Source organism: Zerene cesonia, chromosome 6 (genome assembly GCF_012273895.1).
Source record: "Zerene cesonia ecotype Mississippi chromosome 6, Zerene_cesonia_1.1, whole genome shotgun sequence".
NCBI classification, from domain to species: domain Eukaryota; kingdom Metazoa; phylum Arthropoda; class Insecta; order Lepidoptera; family Pieridae; genus Zerene; species Zerene cesonia.
The window spans coordinates 3,398,579-3,422,758 of NC_052107.1; the positions used below are offsets into that span (position 1 = coordinate 3,398,579).

Here is a 24,180-nt window from a genome sequence, read left to right on the forward strand (position 1 = left end):
AATTTTTACGAGTTGGAAATTCGAGGAAATAATAAGAAATTTTAATATTTAACGCAAAATAGATATTGTTCTCTGTAATGAAGTGTGCGTTTGGATATAGATCATTTTAAGGATCATTAAAATATGCTACATGAAGTTGTTATCTCGACTGATATCGATGCCGATGGCAATGGATCGCCGTAGTCGGATGTAAAATAAAAAATGGTGTATTCATTAATTATTTAAATTCAGTGTTTCCAACACACGCATAGACATACTTACACACACACACACACACACACACACACTGTTTTGGACTTTTTGAAGGAGGGCTGAAGCAGAAAGATAACAAAAATCATGTAAGACTTCATAAATAAACATTGGTCATTTTTGTAAAGATATCTTTGTGAGACTAATATTAGTAGTTTCGGATGAATAACATATTTAAAGATATTAACTTTAATTCGACAAATAAAAAAAACGTTATAAAAGAATACGTCTTATCTCAAACCCGACCCAAGTTATAATAAAAAGTTCAGAAAAGAATTGTAGCTCTTTTTTGTCCTATGTCTTTGATAAGAAATGTCAGGTTTCATATTTCTAAAGAAATTCCAGTATTGTCATATTTATTGACAATAGATAACATTTAATATTATCAATAATATTATAACTAGTGTGAGATTAATTTATGAAATTCCTTCTAAAATTAACCATTACCGTCATTTGCACGCCTGAAATTCCAACAAGAAACTATCTTTGAACTCAACTTTCGCCAGAACTCTCGAGAAGTTCCTTACATACATAATCATTATCGCATCAAAGGAAATTAATAAATCAGACCACAAATCGTTTTGGAGACATTTACTTCATCTTGTCTTTTATTTTCAATTTGATGACGTTGCGGCGACACTTCAAACTGGTTTGAAGAAATAACAAATTATTTATATTCGGTTCTTGTTTTAAGAAGCAATCGTGGAAGCGAATTGGATATTGGATCCTTCAGATTAAAGGACATCCGATCTTTTTAAGTTTCTTAAGTTTCACTTGAAATCAAATAAATACGTCTTTGTTAGCACGAAGACAATTTGAAATAAAACTCCTACAAATGATCTGTAGTCCCATTAGTGGCTTAGCTTCGCTAAAGTTGGAGCAATACGACTATTTGTCAGATGGTTTCCAAGCCGCTTTTATACCTAGTCTTAACAAAAATCTTAACTAATAGGCATCTTTTATTCATTCATTGATAAATGGTTGTTTTCACAAATAATGTACTAAATTACCTTTCATTTGTTTCAGATTACACGAGTATGAATTATGTATAAGTGTTGTGTCCGGTGAATGTCTTCAGAATGACGTTGTGTAGCAGTGTGTTCACGCGCGTGGTTGGTGCTTTAATGATTATTGCATTGTGCGCTTGTCTACAAATAAGTTCGGTGGTGGGGAGAGAAGAATCTCGAAAATTTACCATAGAAGACTTGCTCACAAACAATTATGAAAATAAAGCATCCAATGACCTTGGAATGGACCCCTGTAAAGCCGGTTAGTATGAAACTTTAAAAATGTATTTATAATTTCCCACATATTTATTTTAAAATATTAATTTCCCACAATTAAATTATAATTGCCTAACTATTTATGTTGAAAGTAAATATTGTAATGTTTCATGAGGTAATTTTTATTTATTATTAGCTTGAAATATTTCTCTCTTTAATATTTGGGACTGTCGAAATAACACGATTAGATGCTCTTCAATTTAATTTGCTCATTATCAGACATGCCGTGTAATGGATGGGTATGTCGTGAATTAAAAAAGCGCTTGAGCACGAAAATAAAAATGTCTTCAAGGAGTCGGATATTAATGTGTTTCGAAAGGTCGTTTACGATTGAATGTTTATTATTTGTTTCATCGCCTCCCCTTGTTAGGACGTGACTTACGGGGTTTGATGGAGGAGACAGGGTGGATTTCAACGTTCTATGATTACTGTTTTAGTTCTTTTTAATGACATCGACGTTCAGATAGATTTCCGCTCAAACCTGACGAGAATAGAAAAACGGTTTCTAAATTTGCTTCTAATATATTGAATTACACCGACATAAGTTAATCACTAAACTACCATTTAATCGAATATACATCAGTCTTGACTTAGGAAGAGGATGTGTTACACTAGCAACTCTTAACATATAGTCAAGTATGTAGTGTTATACAATGGATTATTTAATATCAATGTCATAATTAAATATCCACTTACGGTTTATTTCTCCTTCATATTTATTAAAAGGACATTTTTGGAGTTCTCAGGAAACAAAAAAGTACCGGATAAAGTCCAAAAAGCCTATTTAAAACAATGATACACAGTCCAATTATAAGATGACTCTTTTTAATCTAGTTAAGAGTAATCCGATCACTTGATCAGCTCTTTAGTAGCAACGTCAAGCAATATTTACACGATAGATTTGGAACCAATTATGAAAGTCACCTACGCGTTATGTAAACGTTGACATGGAACGCTGATTAATTATCTGTGGAAGTAGGTGTGTAATATGAAATTATTGTAGGAATATCTTGCTTGTATTATATTAAGATTTGGGTGGGGATGTAGGAAGTTAAATCGTTGTGTGTTTCCGAATCATGAATCCATTATCATCATTAGCCCATATCTATTCTCACTGCTGGGATACAGGCCTCCTATAAGAGTTCAGGCCTCCACGCTGGCCAAGTGCGGGTTGGTTGGTAAGATGACACATGTCGTCGAACTTTTGATTCTTGGACATGTCGGTTCCCTCACGATGTTTTCCTTCACCGTAGTGAGCAGTGGTGATGTTACACATGATTTATTTCCTGCACGCTCGCCTGGTCTCGAACCCCGTCTAGACGATTCTAAGTCCGAGATCCTCACCACTGCCTTTTTGAATCACGAATAATGAGTTTTTATTATTCTGCCGTAAAACCAATAGGCCAAGGTGGTGAGGCGAATTCAATACGTCTTAAAAGTAACCTTCCGATATCAAAGATAAAGGGGTTGCAAAAAAGGAAATCAACCTTTAACCTCCCTATAATAAAGCAAGACGTAAACATTGTACCTTTTACTGGTACCTTTTGAGCCTTACCTTTATGTGAAACAAATTTATTGTTGAACGATTCTTTGCACACAGTCTCAGACTCCGTCAATATGAGGAAAACTTCAAATACGACGTCTATTTTATTCTAAAGAAATAATCGATTGTTTTGTTAGATTGTGTATTCAACAGTGCCTTTGAACATCTTTTTCATAGAATTGTATTTTAGGAAAGTATTTTTTAAAATTAAATCAGTTCGTACCAGTTATACTCTTACCATACCTTTTTGATTGATAATACTTTTTCTTTATTTCTACCGTATAGAAATAGCTTCCTTGTGTTTAGTATAAAAATACTTTATTTATGTGCAACACCAAGATATGATATTTTATAATATCTTTCTGCCTGTAAAATTCATACATAAAACTCAAATCTATCTAAGAATTTCGAGATTATTTACAAACCGGCCTAATAAGACCACAGTGCTACAAATAGCTACGAGAAAGAACATTTTACACGCAGAAATTAAACTTTTTATTGTAGTTCATTAAGTTATGTTTATAGTCATGTTTAAAGATTTAAAATACTTGAATTAAACTACATTGAATGAAAATAAATTAAAGTAATACAATGATTAATATATATACTTAATTATCCTGCGGATTGATACAAACGAAACACGAATGCAAACAAAAAATAAATAAAAAATTACAACGTGTTTCATATTTCGATTTACATGGCATTATTTTTAGCTACGACTCTGTAGCGTACACCAATTTCATTTGCATTTTAAATCGTCTAAAATGAAAAAACTCATTAGGCAAAGTAATCTGTATGAATGATGCGACATCCGCAAAATAAAAATGGTATAACGCAACAAAATTGCGAGATAGAGCTTTATGTGTGTGGAAGCCATACCGAAAAGTGCCTCGTTCGTTTATTATATGCAAATTATTTAAGTGGCGCTGCAGTTGAATTATTATCTTTCACTTTTGTAGTAGCTTTCATTATTTATATGTGTTGTGGTGGCTTAGTTGTTGGTAAAAATAGCGGAATATATGAACATGTATTCAATGACACAGTCTATATTTTATTTTATATCTTCTAAGAGCATCTGTTTTGGGTGGTAGTAGTTCTGATTAGTGATACTAAAAATGCTAGCTTTAGCCACCTATATACAATTTTTAAGTAGAAATGACACTTTATCATTACAAATTGTAAAACATAAATTATCTTAAAGTTAGTTGAGTTATGATGTAAGTGTTCCCTTATAGAACTGCCTATATATAAAAAAAGTCTTGTAATCAAACCGTGTAGGTAAAACATAAGAACATCTGTGCAACTGCTATACGGATTTTAATAATTTTTGATTTCTCTTAATAACTTTATTATTACAAAAAAAAAAATCTATCTAATCGACAGAAGAAGTTTCGAGCATCTTCTTTTATATAAAACAATGAAAACAAACTTTAAAAGTAAGATAGAGCGTCTTTCAGGTATTAAGAAGTTATATTAAGTATATTATAATTCCACTAACTAAAATAGTTAGAAATGTTTTCTTTGAAAACTTTTAATTAATACAACATCCAACGTTCTTATAACATAGAATACATGGATTTTATTACATAAATCAGTTTTCATTATTGAACTTCAAATCTATTATATTGTACTGTAACTTCACATTTTAATTGTTTTTCATTACGATTAGAAATATGTGAATTTACGTATTCTAATAAAAAGCTTGTATACTTTTATATGCTATAGAAAATCATACAAAGATTGCAACGTCAAAAAAAGTCGAAAATCAATTTAAAATAAATGTTGTTTGTAGTTGAAACTAAAAGTAATACTTAAATAGAACTCCTTCAAAAACCAATTCGAAATTTAATAAAATTTATTCGCATACACTTGGCATAGATTTTAAATCATCAGTGGAGTATCGTTTCTAGGTCAGTTACATAGCCATTCCGTTTGAAAATAAGTATTCTCATCAATACTTAAAACAGAGAAAGAAATAGATCCCCCTTACTAATACCCGGAGATAACTAAAGCACTGTATTGTTTCCGAACAAACAACCTGACGGATAGCTCTGCCTTATGAGACCACTAATGAGGGATTAGACTGGAAGAAAAGGCCTGTTTAACAATGATCGGCGGAGAATTCCTTTGTGCAAAATGTTTTTTTTAAAGCGCCTTATCATTAAGCATTAAGGACACGAGTATTTATTGAGTGTTTAAAGAAACTAGATAAGAATTTGAGTGATTTTACTCTTTTCGTATTTTTAAACTTTTGTGCATTATTATACGAGAAAAATAAGTTCTTGAAACGCACATTGAATGACTCTGTTAGCTTATTTACAGCCTATTATTTTCGAATTAAAAAGAAATAGTAACACAACTTTTAAATAAAACATTCACCTTTTATATTCAAATGAGTATAATACTATCTAAAATCTCATGTAAATATTGTTCTTCTAACTGCAAAAAAAATTGTAAATGTTTTAACACCTTTACAAGGAATAAATATGAAAATAATGTGCAGGTGAGCTCCCTGTATGTAGGGCAACCGTTTTATAGATAGAAGATAGAACATGACCACTTCATAACACCTGAAAGCTTCACAGGATTAAATATTAACATTGAATGGCGTTAACACTAAAACGCTTAATATTTTGTGGTAAATCAGATCATCGTTATACCTGTTTAAATACGGTTATATTATATGTATAGAAGTATTCAGAAAGTTTTATGTTTGTCCGTCAATTACGCTGAAACTACTGTACGGATTTTGATGAAATTTGGTATACAGACAGGGTATGAGCTGACTTGTGTCATCACACAATTATCCCGATAAAATATTCTCTTAGGATAAAGAATCCCTATATCCGGGCGAAGCCGGGACGAGCGTCTAGTAATAGATATAAATTTCTTTATCGATATGAAATAAATGGCATTTTTACTCACAACGCTTATTTTTCTATATTAAAACCTCTACGGCAATCCTCTCAAACATTCAATTCTTATAAAATACGCGGTTAACGAATAATTTTGCAGACTCAGTATTTGAAATTAAACTTTGAAAACACTTCTAAAAGTTAGAAAGCATTAATTTCTTAGTTTGATTGGTTTTTTCGGAGTTTAAGAAATTGAAATCACGTAAAATATTTCTGGAAATGATTAATTTTTTATCATAAGTGATTATTGATTCTGAATTATTGATTTAGCGCAAGTATTATAAAGTTATCAGACCGATTTAAGAACCACACAAAAATATTTATAAAAGCTACGTATACTTTAACTCCCACGCAAGAAGAGGGTTGTTATAAGTTTGTCTGTCTGTGGCATCATAGCTCCCGAATGGATGAAGCTATTACAATTTCCTTTTTTGTATAAAACGTGACTTATTTGCGAGTTTATAAAGAGATGTTTGAAGAAAATCTGTTTAGGTTAAAGATCAACAGCTCTTTTCGAGTTGATGAGTGAAACTGACTAAATATATCTATCAAATACTACACAAAATGGGCTCGTGGGCCTTTTTTATTTAAATTTTACGTTATTTAGTTGTTTCATAGACAAGCTCGGACCTATCTATAGACTATACAAATATAGAGTTATCTGTATTATGTTGTAATTTAATTTATTAACAATAAACGATCATATGAGTATATAAGCACATGTTAATTAGTTTATCTACAGGAACCTATTGTGGTTTGATAACATAAATGTAAAGAGAAGAGTTATTTTCAAACCTTTTTATAGCACATGATATAAATCAATGTTAACCATATGATTCGAACAACGCCACCTATTTAAAGCAATGATGACTGTCAGGAACAGAAATTAATTCGTAGGCGACAGCGGAGGAAACGAAATCACAGACTTATAAAACTCTGAATCATGGAGTAGGTAGCAGTACCTCTTTATTAAGCGGAGATAATTCAGTATGAAATAGGTAAATTTAGTCTTCATATTATTGTATAACTATATACTACCGCAGCAAGTAAAATTCTTTATCTATTAATTTGAGTTTAAACGCCTAGCATTGAGACAAAAATGATATATATATATAAAAAATAAAATTTATAGAATAATACCAAATATTGAAAATAATAAATCAACTAAGCTGATCAATATCTTTTTTAATGCAACGTAACATACGCAAAAATGATCTTCTATTCATAAATTAAAACATTGTTACGACTGTTTGAATGTAATATCTAATAAACATCATATTTGGATAAACACATTCAAAAATATAGAAATTCATTCGCCTATCTACATATTATAAACATCATGGAATAATAATGTTGTTCCACTAAGACGTGGGATAATTAATTTAATCCCATTTCATAGAACAGTTTTAAGATGAATTGTTTAGGTAATGTCAAATGTGTATAATTTCCGAGGAAAATTGTTGTGGCAAATTTTAATGTAGATATTATGCTGCTACACGCGAATAATATTTAAGAAGATAGATAATATATTAACGGAACATCTGTATTTAAGCTTTTGAAGACGCTTCTGTTATTGAATTATCTAATGCTAGCTGCGCCCCGCGGTTACACCTGGGTTAGTCCGTGTCCCGTAGGAATATCGGCATAAAAAGTTGCCTATATGTTATTCAAACCCAACAAATTTCATTGCAATCGGTTTAGTAGTGTTTGCGTGATAGAGCAACAAACACACACACATCCTTACAAACTTTCGCATTTATAATATTAGTAGGATTATATGTTGAATGGATTTATTTAAATATAACCAAGTCCCTCGTTTGATGTTTACAAAATAGTTAATTTTGATAGTCTTGATCTTTACTTTGCTACCTTACCTTTTGCGCCAACCCACATTTAGTATCTGAGATGATCTTAAATAATTGGGGCCTTCAAAAATCGGGTTACATTGTTAAAAGACTGAATACGCATTTTTAAGCTTCTGCTATAGCTAATATTGATGAGTAATTACATACTTGGTATAATGTAAAAATATATACATTTAAATAATTCTTGATTAACAACTTCGTGAATGGCATACAATCCATTCGAAACGTCGTAAACACCAAATTGTTTTTGAAAGTAATAATATTATCTGTCTTTCATAGTAATTGAATATAGTGTAGACAGAAGTAAAATATTTCAAATTGAATGGCCATATTAACAGAGAGCCTTTCAAATTGTCAGATTTTGTAAGTAATTTATGTACAATAATAGAATTTGGTATTCGGGAATAAACGGGACGGATTTTCCTGTTTTTCTATTATAATCTGTTTTTTTTTTTAAATTTTATATACTTTCTTTTAACATACGTACTTCTTCTTGCAATTTTTATTTTAATTATGTACACGACATTTATGATGTTGATGACTATAGTTACAGAGGATCGCACTGAAGGTAGAAACTTTCATATAAAATACAATCATTAAATTCACACAAAAACAGCATTGAGAAACTCCTCCTTTTCTGAAGTCGGTCGATAATAATATAAACGGAGAGATTGATAATCAAATTTAAAACTAAAAAACGATTTCCCTTGATTGACATTTTCTAAAAGTCTAGTTTCTTTTCAAAAACACAGCGTGAAACGTACATATTTGATGTGATGAAAGTTTAAATTTATCGTTCTATAAGGACTTTTATATATTTTTTGGTGAACATTTTCAAATTCAGTGAACCAAGAACCCTTGAGATGAATTCTCATGAATAATAATTACGTATACCTACGGATAAATATTAATTACTTTAAACGTCTGTTCAAACAAATTAGTTTTAAGAGAAAAATATTGCGGTACTAAAATGCGCGTCCGCTTGAGCATGAAAAACTCAAAGGGCCGGTAGAAATGAGGTCCCAACGCATTTGTCATAGTTAGAGGGAATTCAGCGATGAGGATTGCGCTGTCTGCCCTTACAAATTGATGGGCTTGTGTTTTTTTTATTTAATAAGCGTTTAGGGCGGTTTAAACGTTGATATATTAGGTATGCAGATTGTTGTCTATGTCGTCTTATTTTATTATTTATAGTATTCGTCTATCGATACAATATTGTAATCATTGAAATAATGTTTCGTATTGGTTGTGATGGTTCTTAATCATCTCAATAGATGGCGCGGGGTGCCCCTTAGGCACATGAAACCGAAAGAGTAGAATAAATTTGATTACTGTGGCAGGATCACGGGTGGCCGAGAGGCTAGGCGTTGCTACGGTTAGGCAAGATACGCAGGTTCGAATCCTGCCTCGTGATCAAATTTTTTCTATTCTTTCAAAATTTCTCATTTATAAAGCATTTCAATGCTATAAAACTAAAAATTAAAAGTATTCGTCTTATTTTTTTTTGGTCGTTTAATAATTCTTAAAAAGAAGAGGTTCTCAAGTCGCCTGTACTTTTTAGTTCGTTTTTGTTACCTCGGAAGTTTCGACGAGCGAACCGATTTTGTAGATAGTTTTTTTTTTGCTAAAACAAGTTTATCATAATAGAATACACAAAACAAACAATATATGAAATCAGAAAGAATTGTGTAAAATAAAAGTAGAAGCTTGTAAAATGATTAATTTTTGCGCGCATTCGCCATTTCGTTATTAGCCATTTTTAATTTACTCGTACTTCACGGAGAATAGGGGCTTATTCACACATAGAAAAAAACGTAATATTCACAGAGATAATTTATAAAATGGACTTACACTTTATCACACATACGAGTACAGTAATGCCCTAGATACCTCGAGACATATTGTATCAAATATCTTTTACGCACGCGCACATCCCTAACAGGGCAACTTTAACGAGTTTCATAATGGAATATATAAGTTCCCTCATATTCATATTTCATACTTATTCTTTATATAGGGAAATTAATATAAAACAAACACATGTCTTGGCAATAGAAGGAAAGTCTCACGCGCCTCCACACGCGAGTCGTGATAGTATACAACAGCCCCAAATTTTAAGGTAAAATTTATTTAATTGTGTGTCTAAGAATAAAATAATCATTAGGTGGTGTCCCCAAATTATCCTAAATATTGATATATCTAATCTATTATTACAAAGATTTTGTTTTTTTCTAATTCATTGACAAATAGTGATACAGATACATACAATTTACAATTGAATAGGTTCCAAAAGCATATATTTAATTCGTTAACACAACACACATCAAATCAACTTAACAGCTAATTTAGCCACGAATGCTTTTAATTTGCAATTTTTCTATGAGCGAGATGAGGCTTCATTAGAAGCTATTTTACTCGAGGGGGATATGGGTTTCAAAGCAGCTTAATGACACAGAAAGTATCATAATCACACATATACACCAACTACGCCTTAAATATAAAAAATAATTTATGTGGGAGTTGAGCACGCTTCGGCACGAATTGGGCCAGCTCGCACCGGGGAGGTACCACACCCCCACAGAAAACCGGCGTGAAATAATAGCAGGCTATTGTGTTTTGTACGATGAGTGATCCTTTTCCTTACCCCTCCCAGTCCTTTCCTTAATTCCTCTCGTCAATTCTTTCTTAATCCTTTCCCAATATTTAAGTCGGCAATCCATATATAGAGGCCTAAGATCTACAATCGGCCTTATAGCTCGCCAAATGTTCATGGGCGGTGGTAGCGCTTACCATCAGGCGACCCACCAGCTCCATTGCCGACTATTACATAAAAAATAAATAAATAGCGGAGAAATAAAACATTAAGCAAATAGTAAGCGAGTTTAAAAATCTTCAGCAGCAGTGTAATTTCTTCGATAAAAGGTTGTATTACGAATAAGAATTCGTCATACATTTGTGCTTCACTTTAATCCCATAACCGTTTTGAGTACATACTGAAAAGCTTGAAAATAAAGTGGTACGTATACGACCAAACGCGTTTTCCAGATTATGTCGCATAAAAGGCATAACTTGTTGTTGCCACGTAATTTTACGCTTTGCTTGAAGCAGCCTTTGATGAAATGTAATACCTCCATTAATGTTAGAAAACATGGGAAAAAACTAGAAATGGAAATAAGCAGATTGCGGGTGTATGCTGTATAGATGCTTAGAGTTTTGAATTCACCTTTTGGAAAAGGAGTTAGTATTATATAGCTATTTCTGTATTATAATTGCAAATATATAGAGATTGGTCGCTCGTCCCGGCTCCGCCCGGATATCAATATTCCAGTTTTATTCCATTGAGCATTTAATCAGGATTAAAAAAATCCTAACCAAATTTCAACAAAATCGGTTCAGTAGTTTCAGAGTGATTGATGGACAAACATCCAAACAAACAAACTTTCACATTTATAATATTAGTGTGTGTGTGATGTTACGGAAGTAAATAGCCGTTTTTATAACCTTATATTGAAATTTCATCCACTAAACAATTAAGTATCAACAGACCAACTTAAAGATTTCAATAAAACATTCCGATATTCTATACTAACATAATATTAATGAAATCGCCGGTGTTTGCCAGAATTATCTACGCGCCAAACGAAAACACCCTATTTAAGATACCTTTTCGGCCAATAAATGAATAAAACAGCTATTTATCCAACCTCCTGTCGCCCAAGAAGCCCCTTGCATTATTGCCCCTGTATAAATGTTTATCTTATAAACACTCGGAATTTAAAAGCAGAACAAAAATACGCTAAAAGAAATAGCTGTTAAAATATTTTACTCCCCAGCCTATATTATATGGAGAGCTTTATTCAAGAGCTCTTTAGCAGCTTCTGTTGACAGTCTGCTCTACCAGTGTAAAGCTATCATATTAACTCTTATCGCCCCGTGATAAAGACTAAATTCAGTCGAAAAGTAACACATAATAAATCATATGTGGGCATGGACACGCACAGCGCTACCTCATTTACTGATATTCTATAGTAAGCTGGTAGGTGTCGATTCAAAAACTATCGATATATTTGTACGAACGTAGTGTCGTTACAATATCGATTTATGCGGTACAGATTAATAAGAATAATTTTAATTGTTTTTGGATTTACATCCGATATTCTAATTCAAAGTTTATCTTTTAAACGAAGGGAAACTAACCTAACAATGTAAGAATATTTTAAGCGTCAAAAAAGATGACCTAAGGTGGCTGATGGATTTGGTCATTTGATTCTATTTTATGCTTTATTACTATATGAATTCATAATCTTTTACATATACACTAGATAAAAAAGAATCGACAGGAGCTAGTGTTCGCTCCAGCACTAGTAAGGCCGGAAACTGGCGGCACATTTTACGATCACTGCAACTGTCCAAGTGCGTCCGTCGGTAATATACGCGACTGTACCTACAGATCTATTGTGAACGTTCGATACAACTGTAACCAAATGTTAGTACACTCGAGTGCAAAATTTGTTCAAATTTTTTTTTTGGTTTTTTTTATGTTTGAGATGGAAAATTGAGATCTCATAGTTTATCATTGTTAATTTATAAATGCAGACTTAAGTTAAAGGAGTTTTAATGGTACTTTATGTACTATATCTAATTAACGTTACAAATACCTACAGAAGTGCTCATTTCAAAATGTATGGGATGAATTAGCTCATACACACATTTAGTTCGTGAAGCATGTTCATATCTAATTACATGTTTAATTGAGATTTAAATATGAATTGTGAAGAGCTTCGTTCTACAGATATTAATTTATATCAAATATGTTTAATAATTAAGGCATTGTTAGTAAAATATTTACCGCTTAACATTACTATTAATTATGTTTTATAAATATATTGATAGGTATCTTTTTTAAGTTCTCCCATTGGTATAATATTTTTAAGTTAATGCTGAAGTAAGTAAGTTTTTTTTTGCTCTTGTTTCGATGGAGAATGGTGTACATTTGAATAATGTTTTTAAATGTTTATTTATCATTTATAAAACACAATGATATAGAATATACAATAAATGAATTTAAATAGCTAATCAAGTAAATATCAAATTGTAACACTATTCTTAGTTCATAAGTAACAATTCTAGCCAGAATCAGATCAGCGAGATAATATTTTTACAAAATTAGCCTATTTAAAATCCCCGTGGGAATCTAGTAGCGCGCGTTTGAATTATATTAGAGCAAAATTAAATGGACAAGCGAAATAAATCTGTACCCAGCAGTACACATTCAATCGAGAGGAGTGGTCTATTGAAACACTGGTCCATGGGAACCATTGATCGATCCCACGGGGCGTGAAAGCCGATATATTATTTGATAACTGTTGACACCGACGTACACGTCTGTTAGTGAATTTGCAATATTTTTAGGACACTGATAGTCGAGGATATATTATAGTGACAATTCCATAGACAAAGCGTCCATCTCGATATATAGAATCGAAATAATAGAGCTGTCTTTAGCTTTTGTCCGCGGTTTCACATGTGTTTAATTCGGAGTAGTTTAATAAATTTTATTATACATAAAAACCTTCCTCTTGAATCACTATATCTATTAAAAAACTCCATCAAAATCCGTTGCGTAGTTGAAAAGATTTAAGATACACATATAATAAATTATGGAACACATTATTTAAGTTTTGTATAAATTGGTATGTGTAAGTCTGAAATATACAAATATACTGATTATAATATTGCACAATGAACATTTATTGAAGCTTTTAATCAACCAAGAATAGCATAAATATTATTGGGAATATTGAACCCAGACTTTCTGTATTGTCGATGTTCTGATAATTTTACATTTCAATTCGTATTGAAATTAATTATACAAATATTAAAGCGTCGACAGAAATTGTCGTTATCAGAACCTTGACACTGTTTGTTGGTCAAGAACCTCTCATTATCAAATGTTAATTACCTATTGCAAATGCGCAATACCTGACCAATGTGTAAATAATTTATGAAAATATTATAATACACAGATCAAAGCAATAGAAGCGAAAAAAGGAATTTAACATCATCTAATTGATGTATATCAAACCTTGTGATATGTTAATTAAAATTATTATTCCACTGTTTTATTAGAAGTTCAATTAATGGTAAATAGCCACTTTTATTTTGAGAGAGCTGCAACCCCTAATTGTAAGATTTTCATGGTTATTATGTAGTAGGTAAATTAATGACTAAAAGTATTGTTTGAGACATCGAAAAATAATATAATTAGAAAATTATCAATGTTCATTACTAATTGAATGGTATGTTTAGTATGTTGTTGCTTATTTGTAAATCTTTGTATATAAATAACTATTGTAGTATTGTTTTAAGGTATCTTTTTATATCGTCTATGTACTGTTCTTTGACAATAATTAGGTATAGAATTTAAAAACTTTTTAACGGATTTTAAACGCGATTTATTCATTATATTATTAACCCGACGTTTCGAACACTTTACAGCGACCGTGGTCACGGGGAGACTGAATAAATCGCGTTTAAAATCCGTTAAAAAGTTTTAATTTCTAAATGTATAATACTCGCGTAAAATCAAACACAATAATTAGGTATTTTATTTATCCAAAAAAGGTTTATCAAACATTTGCTTTAAATTAACAGATATATCAGCGTCATTTTAGATTTTCGTATAACTTGGGTGACCGGATTGAAATTGAATTTTCCCCAAGGTGCGACCCTGACAAATTGATTTCAAGCCCCCTAATCCGTATTTATTTTAGATTGCTTTGTATACACATATATGTTACACCTTAGCTATTATATTAATAAGCAATACCTAGTAACGAATTCAGTATTGATTAAAACACTTTAATATTGTCCATGTGTTTATATAAGTCGGTCACTAATATAATAAACGATAATACCATTCTTATGGATATTACAAATAAAACATTATTGCTAGTGCAGTGTAGTTACCATTATTAGAAATCTAGAAACATATATAATATATCCTAAACTAACTTTTCGCCGTGGCACCACCCGGATAGGCTTTTTATTCGTTATTTATATATGCCATCCCTCTCCTATTGTGCTCTTCTAACATTTATATATATGCGACAGTCTGTCTTTTAATGTGTGATTCACATCGAATAAAATGTAATTTATCCCGAGAAAACACATTCTCCTTTTTCCCAAAAATAAATTCCTAAATTGTTGAATTTGGGAATGTAATGATGAATTTTGTGTTCTACACTTAAATAATAAACACTCATAGGTAGACATTATTTTACGTGACAGATTCCAGTACTTTTAAGTACATTGAGCCATTGTGTACAGCCCAAATGGATCACTCATATAATGAATCGGGTTTCCCATTGAATTAGCTAAGAGCATCGACGTACATGAAGTCGTACAAAGCTATAAAGTTTAGACGTTGAATTCAAGTTTCGAAGTCTTGCTTTGATACTTGCAGAATAGTTGTTCTTTTTATACTTGAGAAATAATCTTTTGCGTAACTCGCGAGTCTAGAGAGTGATTTCGAGAATATAATATTGTTTGTCAATTTACAGGTATATATAAAATGTATAATAAATCTTGAAATATATAACGAAGGGTGGCGTTGTATATATAATAAACCTTGAAATATATAACGAAGGGTGGCTTTGTATTAAGAAATTTATTTCGATTTATATTCCGACTTCGAAAAAACTCAAACATAAATATTTATTTCTTCAACTAGATGCGAATGAACGTAAAAATATATATCTTCTACATCTCTCAATCTTTACTCGATATATTCAATGAGTACTACATTTTTTTAATATTTTGTTGTTCTGAAAGCGTATACATTATTTATAATAAATGTACACGAGAAAGGACGCAACTAAAAGCTAGTATAATCAAATGCTCCATAAATAATGATATTAAATTGTTTTACCCGTCATACCAACTTTCTTCAATATTATTGCTTCTCTTGACATGGCCTAGCTCCTAAAAAAGTCAGAGCTGTTACGCTGCGTCTAGGTACTACTACTAGTATAGTATTATATTATCTGTGGTACTGCGAAACTCTACTAGATATTATCATTATAATTTTATAGATAAGGATTATGTTCTTTGACTATTAAGCATTTTGACAGAACGAATCGTGTGGGTTTTATTTTTATACGGTCAAACTATACTATTTTATAACAATATAACATTTTGATATAATTCATATGATATGACATATTTAATTTTTCAATTATATATTATTTGTTTTAGATATTAATTTTAATTCTAAAACTATTTCTTTTCTTATAAAATTACTCATGAACTTTACTTATTTTACGTTTGTTGCAGAATAAATGATCGGGAAGGTTAATTTGTCATTTAAAACCGCGCTATCAGCATTTTGCTATCGGGTTTTGTATGTGCCTTTGATGATACTGAAGGGCTCTTAGCGTCTGGCACTTTGTATACGGTTATTTTTGCTCATTATTAACTGGCCTTTTCCTGGGTTCACCATTGTAGAAAGAGCTATCTATATATCATGCTAATAATTACCTATAATAATATTTATACTAAGTGTGCCTTTGCAAAAAAAGCAGTGGTGTATCAGTGGTGAGAACCTCAGACTTCAAAATCGATAAGTCGGGGTTCGAGACCGTGCGAGCGTGCAGGAAATAAATTGATTTTTCAATTTATCTGCGCATGTGGATAACATCACCACTGCTTAAACGGTGAAGGAAAACGTGAGGAAACCGGCAAATCCAAGAATTAAAAAGTTCGACGACATGTGACATCTGCCAACCCGCACTTGGCCAGCGTGGTGGATTATGGCCTATGTCCCAGTCCAGTCCCATTATTAGGGAGAGGCCTGTGTCCCAGCAGTGGGAACATATATGGGCTGATGATGTGCCTTTAAACTGTGCAATAGATGTGTTATAGTATAGGGTGTAAATATCTATAGTTTCCCATACCTTTCCCACAAATCAAATAATTACTATTCATACAGACGTCCAGTGGGAGAGAAGACGGCCACACTCGAGAGGAGCAAGACCTTTACTTTATTTTCCCTTAATACTCACGCGTGGATTCACACGCGTCCCTTTTTGACTTCGGGATGTTATAGAAATAAATAAATTCAACCAGATTTAATAGCAGCTCCGTGTTGATGCCTTTTTCTAAGAATGTCTAAGAATTTCTAGTAAGAATGCTCATGCATATCTACGGCTTTCAAGGAAAAGGCCGTGGTTTATGTCGGTTTCTTACTGCCTTCAGTATCCTTTTTTCTACCTTCCTTTTTTCTTTTTTCTACATTATGATCTGTAGTCGAGCAAGTTAACCACTGGTTCAATAAGACAGGCATTGTCATAAGCCGATGCTAAATTTTCTATCAAATTAAAAAAATAGTATGGCTGCCAAACACAATAGAACTTGATATGGAAGCCTGGCGTGAGATGATAATTTTAAAGTTGGCTTTCAAAAGGCAATCTCAGGCCGAGCAGCGCATAAAATACGAACTGTACTTAAATGAACAATTCCGACTCTAAATGGCTAGAAATGGATTATATTGTGGCAGTTTGGTGGAACTTTATTTTCTGGTTGAGAATTTGGTGTCGTAGTATTGCCACAGATAACACAGTACACGCCACAGATACACAAGTAGTATTACTAACTAGCGATTATTACTCTGTTATTCCAAACGTAAAATAAAACAAGAATTTATGACTACACATTACAAAATTTTAAATAATAAATTAATCAAAACTTGCAATTTCAACATACAATGGTCAACCTAAGAACGGCAAACGTGAACATTAAAATCACATAAAATAATGATTTCACAGCATTCGATGTGTAAAAAAACCAAATCTAGAAAGTAAATATATTTAATTCTATAATTAAAAGATAAATATGAAGCAGTTGTTGATACATAAAAATTTCCTTAATTTAAAAAAAAATAGTAACAAACCCTTGTTTGTTAATATATGAAAAAGTGATAAAACCGTTAAACAATATTTTATTTTAATTTGATTCAAATATAATGAAATCATCATGAAACAAAGGTTTAAATACAACATTTGATACAAATGACAGTCTTGCGTAACAAAGCAAACTTTAATTAGGTTTTAAACTCATGAGTCCTTTTAAAATGTATTATTTTTATAATAAATGTATTTCCTTTAATTAATAACGTAACAGAGTGTTTAACTTATTTACATACATCAGCGGCAAGAAGATACTTAGAAATAGAATTGCTTTTGCAATTAACGATTTGACGCAAGAAAATAGCTCTACGGTTTCCCAGTCTCACTGGAAAATAAACTATAACCATTTGAAATTAAGTCGTTGTTCGTGTGAAAATGTTTTCAAGTTAAATGGAGATGTTTTATAGGCGCATCAGAAGTAAAGCAGAAAATTATCACACTCAGCACATAGCTGTAATAAATTGAAGGTTTATTTACGCTTCGTAGTTATATTCAATTATGAATGTTAAGTTTCTACATATCGTATACTATGACACCGTTTTTATTTGTGTACTGACTAAAAAAGTTTTCAATTAAACATTATAAAGGTGAGGATATCTGAGTAACGCACTTACGATGTTATTTAATTATTTGATAACTAATACTTTTTACAATATCTTCGAGTGTTTATTAATAAATATTATGTAAAATTTTAGAATAAGGCCTTTCAGTATTGTATTTCAGTGGCATTGTACTGATATAGACAGTTCTGTTATAAATATCTAATATATAAAATTCCCGTGTCACAGTTTTCGTTGCCATACTCCTCCGAAACGGCTTGACCGATTTTGATGAAATTTTTTGTGCATTTCGGTTAGGTCTGAGAATCGGCCAACATCTATTTTTCATACACCTAAATGATAATAGCAAGGCAGAACAACATTGCCGGGTGCAGCTAGTAGAACTATAAATAAAGCCATGCCCATAAATTATCACATTACAAACAATATGCAATAAAATATATATTTAAGATTAGTGTTACTAACGGATTATTAGGTATATTAACTCATTTAAAGCAGATCACACTATCACTCCGTTTGTCATAATGTGTTATTCAAGATTCTAAATAAAAGCACTTATTTGATTACCAATACTACAATAAAATTACAACAATAAATGGATGTAAGTCAATGAACTAATGGTAATAGAAAAACAGTTTGTTCTATTGTCCATTTTAAATTTTCCGTATGTCTTCTTTTTCGATACATTCGTGGGCGGATCGAAATAATCCTTCTTGCCATAAAATTAAATCGATAAGCAGTTTGGTTTCGCTATACAAAAAGGCGTCCTATATCATAATATTGTACTGTCAACGACAGAACTTCGCGCTCCGGTTCCCAGCTGTTATTACGGTGTACCGGAATTGAATCAAAGAATTCGTACATTAACAATACACAATATAAAAATCGAAGGTTACTTTATGATCTTTGAGAAATTTCGACGTCGTGAATGATAAAATCTTTACTTACGTATACCAACTAGGCGTATATTACAAAACACTAGAAATAATTCATAGCACACGACCCGTTTATAGACCTTTCAGGGAAATAGCTACAATAAGGACCAAAAGCAAGCTTGTTATATATTACGTAACATAATGTAATAACTTTTAATTTATAATTCACATATTGTTATGCTCATACAAGTATCAATACACAAGTTTAGGTTTAGTAGGTAGGTCTTTAGGGAAAGTCGCTTAGTTAATTGAGATTATCGTAGTTTGGAATTTTGATAGAAAGTTTTTATTATTACTTAAAACAGTTATAAATATAAATGTATGACTATTCATTAGTACATCAATATAAAGCAATGATTAATCGATGTATATAGAGATAACATTGATATCACTACATAGTATAAAATAAAGTCGCTTTCTCTGTCCCTATGTCCCTATGTATTCTTAAATCTCAGGTCCCACCAGCTCCCTTTCCGACTGTGACATAAAAAAAGATTTAAATGTATAATAACATCTATTAAACTACTTCGAATTAAATGAATATTAACTATAATAAAATGCTGTTCTACATATTATGAAGTATGTATTTGATTGCTGCTGTGAATATTGTTGTGTGCAGTTCGTTTCAATTTTGTCTAACTACGTAGCACACAGACCGCAATAACGTTTGTTAACCTAAACAAACAAATCCTTCATGCGTGAATGTAGATAGAAAACTAAATGTTTGCACTTCACAACAATTATTAAAAGTTTCCGAATGGAAATTGTGTGGATACAATATAAAATAATAAGAAAAAAACTAGGCAAACATAGTGTTTTCTTGTGTTTGATTTTACGCGAGTATTATACATTTGGAAATTAAAGACATTTAAACGAATTTTAAAGGCGATTTATACATTATATCATTAACCCGACGTTTAGAGACTTCGTACATTAATTTAAAATCCGTTTAAATGTAATTAATTTCTAATAATTGATTAATTTTTCAAGAACGCTTCATCCGAACTCATTGTCTGCTAGCAATTACCATATCCACGTAATCGACACACGTAATTAAATATATCACAACATACAAATGTCAGATATTATTGATAACAGGAAGCAGAGCATAACTGTTCAATAGTCGATACATTTTTCCGTTTTGGCAACGAGTTTTAGCTGCATATCATTGTTATAAAGCATTCTGCCAATATCATTGTGCGTTTAGTAGCTTTTGCACACGGCTTCGCATGCGTTATAATGGGAGTAGTTTAATAGATGTTGTTATATATTATAAACCTTCCTCTTGAATCACTCTATCTATTAGAAAACCCATCAACATCTGTTTTGTAGCTTTAAAAATCACGGGAAGCGACTTTGCATGAATATGTATCTAGTGATTTATTACATATCATTTAAAAATATACAGTTTTTACAACTAATCAACTCATCTCTTATATCATATAAAAAATTGTTATTGTATAATACTTTTTTTACTTTCGATGAATTGTTCCGCTATTTTTAGAGTTGGATATCACCCGATCCAAAACCACTTATTTTCAACATGTGGCAAGTCGGGCCATTTGATCAAAGATTTATTTGATTTAATGATACGAATACAATTTGTTACATTTTTTCCTAGGAAATATTGCTGCCAATATGGAGTCGTTGTTTACTCCACTGCAGATTGTTCGAGCGCGAATTAATATGAAAATAAAAATAAATTCGTTTTAATGGAGTTTGCTAAAGTTTACGCCAATGTTATTTGGAAAGCTTCCGTTTAATTGGTTTCAGCTTGCGAGTGTTTTGTTTTTGAATTTATAATGAAAACGTTATCCATATTCTTTATGACTTATTTTTAACCGACATTACCAAAAACGAAGGAGGTAATTAATTGGACTTTTTTTGTTAGTTTTGTAACTCGACAACTCATTTTATGTATTATCCATTTCAATATATTTATATATTTAAACCTACTTATTAACGTTGTGTTGTACATCTATACATACAGGGTTTTCTTAATAGGTTTCTCAAATGCAAACTAGATATTTTTGTAACAATAAGCAACTATAAAAATACTACCACTAAATTATTCGGTATTTATAGCCCGTATACATACAAACATGTACACACGCGTGTACTGTAGCAATATTGGAGAGATAGCCGTGTTTTGCGAATGAATGTTTATCTCTAAGAAACGCTATTAAGTCAACAGTTACCCATCATAATCCGGAACAATCAAAAGCTCTATGCAGTATGCAGTCCGTCAATCGATAGCAATGCGGTGTACTCAGATTAAATTATACGACGAATAACAATTCTGTTTCACTAACGCATAAGGATCTGGCGAAATCTCTTCCGTTCAATCAATAAGATGCTTCAGTAGAATTAGATATGAATTTATGTTGAATTCGAAGTGAAATTTAAGACTGTCTATTGTCTAAGGCTAATACGTAGTCACGAGTATAGTATGAATGTAAAGTCACTAGAGCGATGACTAGAGAGATGACTGATCTTTTAATTTGCGTGTACGTAGATCTACAGATCACGATCGACAACTACCGAGAAAGAACATTGAATTGAGTGAGAGTGAAAATGAGTTTTCATGCCAGTAGGAAGGAATAGGATCTGTGCCCTACCTAATTTTTTAAGGATAGGCAACAATAGGTAACTAACACTTCAAAACACATAGAACAAGATATATATATAGTGTAAATTTTTGTTATATAATAGCGAGTAGCTGTGATCACCACTGCACATAAACATTCGCCGATATACAGAAAGGGTTGAAGACTGGAAAGAAGGAATGGACTGGACTGGGTGTGGAAAAGGAATCGGGTTTCCCCCCCCCCAAATCCTCTACTTCCCCGGTGCGAGCTGGCCTAGTTTGTGTATATACGAACCTTATCTATTATAATTTTCAATGGCGCTAAAACCGTTTATAGAAAACATGAAGGCATGTACAGGAAAGTTTATGCCTTCAAGTATTAAAATATATACAAGTTAAAAAGAGACTAAATAAAACCTATAAATAACTAACCAGGTTACAATGTAGGCCTTGTAAACCACAATGCATGCAAGGTCAGAAATATCTAGGAATACTTCGTGTTTCATTATATTAAAAAGTATAGCATAATTGTGTGTGTGTGTGAGTTTTAACATTTATCCAATATGATTTAGGTACGTTACTATTTCAAAATACTTATATCTAAATAACCCTTCTGCATATTTATATAAAACTCCATAGGTAATAGTTACATCTTTAAACATCAGAAAGATTTTGTGGATGTATACATTTTGATAAAATTTTGTATGCTCATAAATTATGATTTCTAATTATTACCTTTATATAGGCAACTTTTGTACGTCTTGTATTCCCGATGCGGTAGGCAGACGTACATTTGCTCAGATGGCATTGACAAATTGATGTTTTAAGAAAGTTAACATACAACTTGAATATACTTATGTGGATAAAAATGAAGTTTGAATACGTTTGTGGATTAATCTTAAGCCAATTGATATGTTTTTTATTACGTGCCTACCAGCTTTCCAGCCGCGACTTTGCTCGTGCAGTCAAAGATAATTCCCTTCGGAATAATATTTAACCGCGATAAAAATAACCCTCCTCGCGCTCTCTAGCCTTCTAACTATATTTGTACATTTATATTACAAAATCGTTCCGTTGTGACGTGACAGAAAATCAAAGAAACTAACTTTAGCAGTTATTATGTAAAAAAATATGTAATGGGTACCTTACACTGTAGTGGTGGCTCAGTGGTGAGAACCTCGTACTTCAAAATCGATTAGTCAAGGTTCGAGACCGGGCGAGCGTGCAGGAAATAAATTGATTTTTCAATTCATCTGCACATCGGGATAACATCACCACTGCTTAAAACGGTGAAGGAAAACATGAGGAGGAAACCGGTATGTCCATGAATTAAAAGTTCAAAAATTAAAAGTTAAAAGACAACTGCCAACCCGCACTTGGCCAGTGTGGTGGATTATGGCCTGAACCCACATAGGAGGCCTGTGTTCCAGCAGTGGGAACATATATGGGCTGATGACACACCTTACACTTAATGTGATGCACTTTGCATGCAGCCTGAAACTGTCCTTGTAATTTAGATGTCCGCCCCGGCTTGTGTACAAATAAAGCATATGTCACTGTGTGAAATTGCAGTTTTCTAATAGTGAAAGAATTTTCGAAATTGGTCCATTAGTTTTTCCGTGAAAACGTTACAAACATATAAAATATAAAAGTATCCTCTTTATTATTAGTGTTAATTGGATGTGGCGTACGACATGCTTTATATTTACATTTGGGACTTTTCCGGGATAAAAAGTGTCCGGGATGTTAAAGTATTTAGTCATACATAATTTTATCGCATGCGTTAAGCGTAAAAAGCGATAGATAAGCGTATAAAAAATCTAAGGAACGTGTTTATATTGTTGTGATAAAAGCAAATACTAAAGCCCATATAAAACAGGTAGAAAAATAATTAGGTATACAATAATAATATCGCCCTCAGGGATATTATTATTATCTTTCTCCTTAAAATATATCCTTTATGATTAATTGTGTACTTTTGTAAATATATAATATACAATTCGTTTCTACACATATCGAAAATATTATGTCTATATTTACTTTTTTATCTTCAAAGGTGTGCTCCATTCGGAAGAAAAAGAATTCTCTCGTTAGTAACATGTTAAAGTGTACTTCAGATTCAATACAGAAAATATCAGAAGCGGAAATCGAACAACACAAAGTCGACTTTAAATTGGTTTCTTATTACAAAAGTACGCTACGACGATTTCTATATTTCCAATTGATGATTTAAGGAACGCAGAGAATATAAATTTGTAGTTTAAAATTGTATTTATCA

At 31.8% G+C, this 24,180-nt stretch overlaps 1 protein-coding gene across 2 annotated transcripts in view; it reads left to right on the forward strand.

Moving 5' to 3' along the window:
* The window catches only part of LOC119840470 (tolloid-like protein 1), a 65,836-nt gene that overhangs the window by 17,516 nt on the left and 24,140 nt on the right, over positions 1 to 24,180 (forward strand). For both annotated transcript variants that reach the window (XM_038367099.1, XM_038367098.1), the window contains exon 2: positions 1,276 to 1,518. In XM_038367099.1, coding sequence (XP_038223027.1) covers positions 1,329 to 1,518 — 190 coding nt within the window. In that variant the 5' untranslated portion in view covers positions 1,276 to 1,328. The remainder of the gene's footprint in view (positions 1 to 1,275; positions 1,519 to 24,180) is intronic.